The 4,675-nt window shown below is 51.0% G+C and overlaps 2 protein-coding genes across 4 annotated transcripts in view; one reads left to right on the top strand and one right to left on the bottom strand.

The window, feature by feature from the left end:
- dcaf8 (DDB1 and CUL4 associated factor 8) overlaps nt 1–3,126 on the top strand; it is a 26,447-nt gene extending 23,321 nt beyond the window's left edge. For all 3 annotated transcript variants that reach the window (XM_043694307.1, XM_043694310.1, XM_043694306.1), the window contains exons 8-12: nt 806–916; nt 2,147–2,219; nt 2,355–2,412; nt 2,513–2,620; nt 2,747–3,126. In XM_043694307.1, the coding sequence (XP_043550242.1) occupies nt 806–916; nt 2,147–2,219; nt 2,355–2,412; nt 2,513–2,620; nt 2,747–3,111 (715 nt within the window). In that variant the 3' untranslated portion in view covers nt 3,112–3,126. The remainder of the gene's footprint in view (nt 1–805; nt 917–2,146; nt 2,220–2,354; nt 2,413–2,512; nt 2,621–2,746) is intronic.
- Nucleotides 1–4,675, bottom strand: part of LOC122551953 (anion exchange protein 3-like) — a 257,659-nt gene that overhangs the window by 234,447 nt on the left and 18,537 nt on the right. The window lies entirely within an intron of this gene.

Below are 4,675 nucleotides of genomic sequence, written 5' to 3' on the forward strand. Positions count from 1 at the left end.
AATCAGTCCTTGCCTTTCCAAATACATGTACATCCTGTCCCTCAGAATTCCCTCCAACAACTTGCCCACCACTGAGTTCAGGCTCACCGGTCTATAGTTCCTGGCTTGTCTTTACCACCCTTCTTAAACAGTGGCACCACGTTTGCCAACCTCCAGTCTTCTGGCACCTCACCTGTGACTATCGATGATACAAATATCTCAGCAAGAGGCCCAGCAATCACTTCTCTAGTTTCCCACCCGAGTTCTTGGGTACACCTGATCAGGTCCTGGGGATTTATCCACCTTAATCGTGTGGAAGCTGGCCATTCGGCCTTGCAAAGAGCATCCCACCCAGACTTTGAACCCTTTCCCCCTCACCAGCCACCTTTTCCCTGTACATCCCATGTGGAATCCACTGAACCTGTACATCTCTGGGCTGTGGGAGTCCAAGGGTCTGTTTCTGTGCTGGGCTATGACTTTTTAAAATTGGGGCACTGAGAGGAAATGGGGATATTGTGCAAACTCCACACGCAGTCACCCAAGGGTGAAATCAAACCTGGGTTCCTGGGCCAGTGTTCTGGGGATCAGTGCTCATCTTCCAACACCAACACTAAATACAAGCAATCTGTGCCATTCTGCGGTTTGCTTGCGGGAGCTTTCTGCGCTGAGTTGGCACTGCCATTTCTGGCTGTTTTTCACAGCGATCCCACTTCACGGGCCTCCCTCCCTGTCACCACACCACGGCTGAGTGCTTTGGGATGTTTAACAGAAGCGGTTGTTGAGCTGCGACCTTGCACCTTCTCTTCTGTCCTCCTCCCCCTTCCAGGAAGTTGGTCATCACCAAGGAGAAGGACAAGAAAGTTGGCCTGTACACCATCTACATGAACCCCTCGAACACCCACCAGTTTGCTGTTGGAGGGAGGGATCAGTTTGTCAGGTGAGACCCTCTGTTTCTTCTCCCCTCCAGCCCCCCCCCCCCCTCTCCGGCAGCCAGGAGTCACTGGCAAACTGGGCAGCATCTAAAAGTCCTGATGAAGGGCTTTTTGCCCGAAACGTCGATTCTCCTGCTCCTTGGATGCTGCCTGACCTGCTGTGCTTTTCCAGTGCCACTCTAATCTTGACTCCAATCTGCACTTCCCACCTCTGCCTGGCATCTTGTTTCTGTCAGGAGTTAGAGGCACCAGCCCTGCATGCGGTTTGTCATCTCTCTTTTGAGTTGTGTGGTACAGCCTGCCCTCCGAGCAGTGATCTATAACCCCTTGTACAGTTTCAGAGCAAGAGCTGGCTGCTTAGCCCTTCCAGGCCACTCCAACATTGAACAGGACGACAGCCTCCAGTCCACATTCCTGCCTCTTCCTGGTCACCTGTTTTGCCCCTCTTATCCATCAGGAATTTATCCACCTTTTGCCTGTAAAGCATGCATCCACTGCTCCCTTGTCTAACTCCGCCTTGAATATATTCAGTGATCCACAGTCTGATAACGACCCCCGCCCCCCTCCAATCTCCTCCCCCTTTAATTCTGAGACTGTCTGTTCCTTGTAGGAAACCTGAAGGAAATCCCTTTCTGCATTGTCATGCCCCCCCCCCCCCTCTGCAAGCCTCCTTTTGATCAGCTTCAGTAAGATTGCCTCTAATTTTGGAATTCGAGTAGACACTGACCCAGTCTGTCCAACCTTTGGCCTCTGTAAAACAGCTCCCTCATTCCTGGTCTTCCTCTGCCCGCCCCTCCCTGAACTGTGCCAGCACACTGGCACCATTTGCAAAGGGAGGTTTAAACTGTACGCAACACTTCAACGAAGGCCTCTGCTGCACTTCCAAAAGGTGCGTGTTGTTTAATATTAGTTTGTCTCAGAGCAAACAGTTGTTCTGTTTAAAACTCCCTTTGTTTAGTTGCTGTTAATGTTGAGATTAACACAGCAGGCCGCTCTGTACTTGAGCTCGGCTGTCTCTCCATTTTAAACCAAATGTGTTTTTGCTGCTTTTTAAAAATTCTTCCTGCTAAGGTGGACCAGTTCACATTTTCTCAACTTCCAGCCGATCATGTTTGCATACTCCTTTTTTTTTAAACATTTGTAATCCGTTTGTGTGTGTGTTTGTTGGCAGACTCCTGATGCCCTCTGCACAACACATCTGCCCTAATGCTTGTGCATCTGGCTTTCCCTTGCAGGGTGTATGACCAGCGCAAGATAAATGAGAATGAGAACAACGGCGTGCTGAAGAAGTTCTGCCCTCATCACCTTGTAAGAGAACGGCGTGGAACCCCTATCTCCTTGTCTGTCAGTCTGTTGTGTGGTATGAGAGCGCCACTGTCCCCAGTGTCACTAACTATCTCCTTTATCTCTCTCTCTCTCTCTCTCTTCTTCCCCTTCTGGCAGATCAACAGTGAATCAAAAGCCAACATCACGTGTTTGGTCTACAGCCACGATGGCTCTGGTGAGAGCGCTGGGACGGTCTGACCGCGTGGGGCTTCAGTCAGGAGGGAGGAGGCATTTCATCACTTTTTGCTTTTAAAAACTTTTTCTCTGCTCCTCAGACCTATTAGCAAGCTACAACGACGAGGACATCTACCTCTTCAACTCTTCCCACAGCGACGGTGCTGATTACGTCAAGCGTTACAAGGGGCACCGCAATAACGCTACAGGTCAGCCGCTGGCACCTCGCGTTCTCCTTTGCCCCGTCCTGGGTGTTGATTTTGTGGTGGGTGGCTACTCTGATGTGGGCGGATCTCCACCCGCTATCTTTCTTTCTCCTTTTTTTTTTTTTGCAGTTAAAGGAGTGAATTTCTACGGCCCCAAGAGCGAGTTTGTCGTGAGCGGCAGTGACTGCGGCCACATCTTCCTCTGGGAGAAGTCATCCTGTCAAATTGTCCAGTTCATGGAGGGCGACAAAGGGGGAGTGGTGAGTATAAACCGCCGAGGGGTGTGGGCTGTACCGTATGTAACTTTTAATTCCCCTGGAGTGCGGGAGGGGGGTCCCCCTCTAACCCCGAAGCAAGGCCATGCGCCTCCTCCCATCTGGGCTTTCGGAGAACTGCCTGAGCTCCATTTCCACGCACTTGTTGTATTTGCTTTACTGGGGAGGGGGCGGCTTGCTGGTGTTATCACGAGACTCTTAATCCAGAGACCAGATTAGAGCGGCGCTGGAAAAGCACAGCAGGTCAGGCAGCATCCGAGGAGCAGGAGACCCGATATTTTGGGCAAAGGCCCTTCATCAGGAATAGAGGCAGGGAGCCCCCAGGGTGGAGAGATTAAGTGGGAGGGGACTGGGCTGGGGAGAAGGTAGCAAAGAGTACAATAGGTGGATGGAAGTGGGGGGGGTAAAGGTTATAGTTCAGGCTGAGCTGGAAGGTTGGAACTGAGGTAAGGGGGATGGTGGGGCAAGAGGAAATGAGGAAACTGGTGAAGTCTACATTGATGCCCTGGGGTTGAAGGGTCATGAGGTGGAAGCTGAGGCGTTCTTCTTCCAGGCGTCGGCTGGTGAGTAAGTGACAGTGAAGGAGGCCCAGGACCTGCAGAGTGGGAGAGGGAGTTGAAATGTTGGGCCACGGGGCGGTGGGGCTGATTGGTGCGGGTGTCCCGGAGATGTTCTCTGATTCATCCAGAGGCCTCGGTAATGTCCTTGGGGTCAGGGTTGAAATCCTGCCATGGCAGATGGTGAAACTCCCATTCTTAACCATGGATGGCTTGTCGGAAAACCCAATCTGGTTCACTGACGTCCCGTCGAGAGAAGGAACCTACCATTCTCACCTGGTCTGGCCTGCATGTGACTCCAGACCCACAGTCGTGTGGTGGAATCGGTGCTAACAGGGGTGGCCAACAACTGCTGGCCGAGCCAGAGATTTGTCCCGTCAATGAATATTTCTTTTAAAAGAGAACAACTCAATTGGACACTGTTCTGAAATGTCGAAGCCGAGACTGACTGCTGTTTGATCATCCCATTTGCTGTCCCTCTTTTTTTTTTCTCTCCAATATCGCAAATGTTTGCTGCTTGTAGAATTGAATCTGGTTTTTGTTTTGAAAGTTGGGGTTGACTCTTTGTTCTAACCTCTGCTGAGCTGCGTAATCCCAAGTGTTCCTCTTTTTTTTTAAAAGAAAAGACACCGTGCGCTTTCAAAACTGCTCTCCTCTCCCTGCAGGAGAGAGGTGTCCCTATTATTTTATTTTTTGGTAACACCACTTGTAGCCCACTCTGATTCCCTTTTCTACTTGTGTTTGCTCCTCATTCACGAGGGGCCAGTGCAAGTTGGTCCCGAAATCTGTTCTGCTGAGGCCACTGCAGCCGCAGCACAGCGAGAATGTGGGCTCACCTGCCCGTCGGATGTGTTTAAGGCTAACGCAAAAACACAGCAGCCAGCTCCCACCAACAGTGCATCGGCTTTCCTGTTACTGTTGGACTGCTCTGAAGTATCTGTTCCAGAATCGCTGAGCAGGAGGGCTCTGCCCCTGCCCCTGCCCAGCGCATTGCTGCACCGCGAGTACTCTCTCTCCACTGGCCAGTGCGCTATTTCCCAGGTTGTCCCCGTTTAAAGTTGTCCCTGAAGGTTGCAACTTTAAGTGAATCATTGACTCCTTCAGGGATCCATGTTAAACTGGGAATAAGGTGTGGTCGGACCTCCCTTTGCAGTGGGGAATAAAAATAAAAAAGCATTGTACCTTTACTCCAAGTTTAAGTTGCCCCTTTTTTTGATTGATGACTG

Source organism: Chiloscyllium plagiosum, chromosome 7, assembly GCF_004010195.1.
Source record: "Chiloscyllium plagiosum isolate BGI_BamShark_2017 chromosome 7, ASM401019v2, whole genome shotgun sequence".
NCBI classification, from domain to species: domain Eukaryota; kingdom Metazoa; phylum Chordata; class Chondrichthyes; order Orectolobiformes; family Hemiscylliidae; genus Chiloscyllium; species Chiloscyllium plagiosum.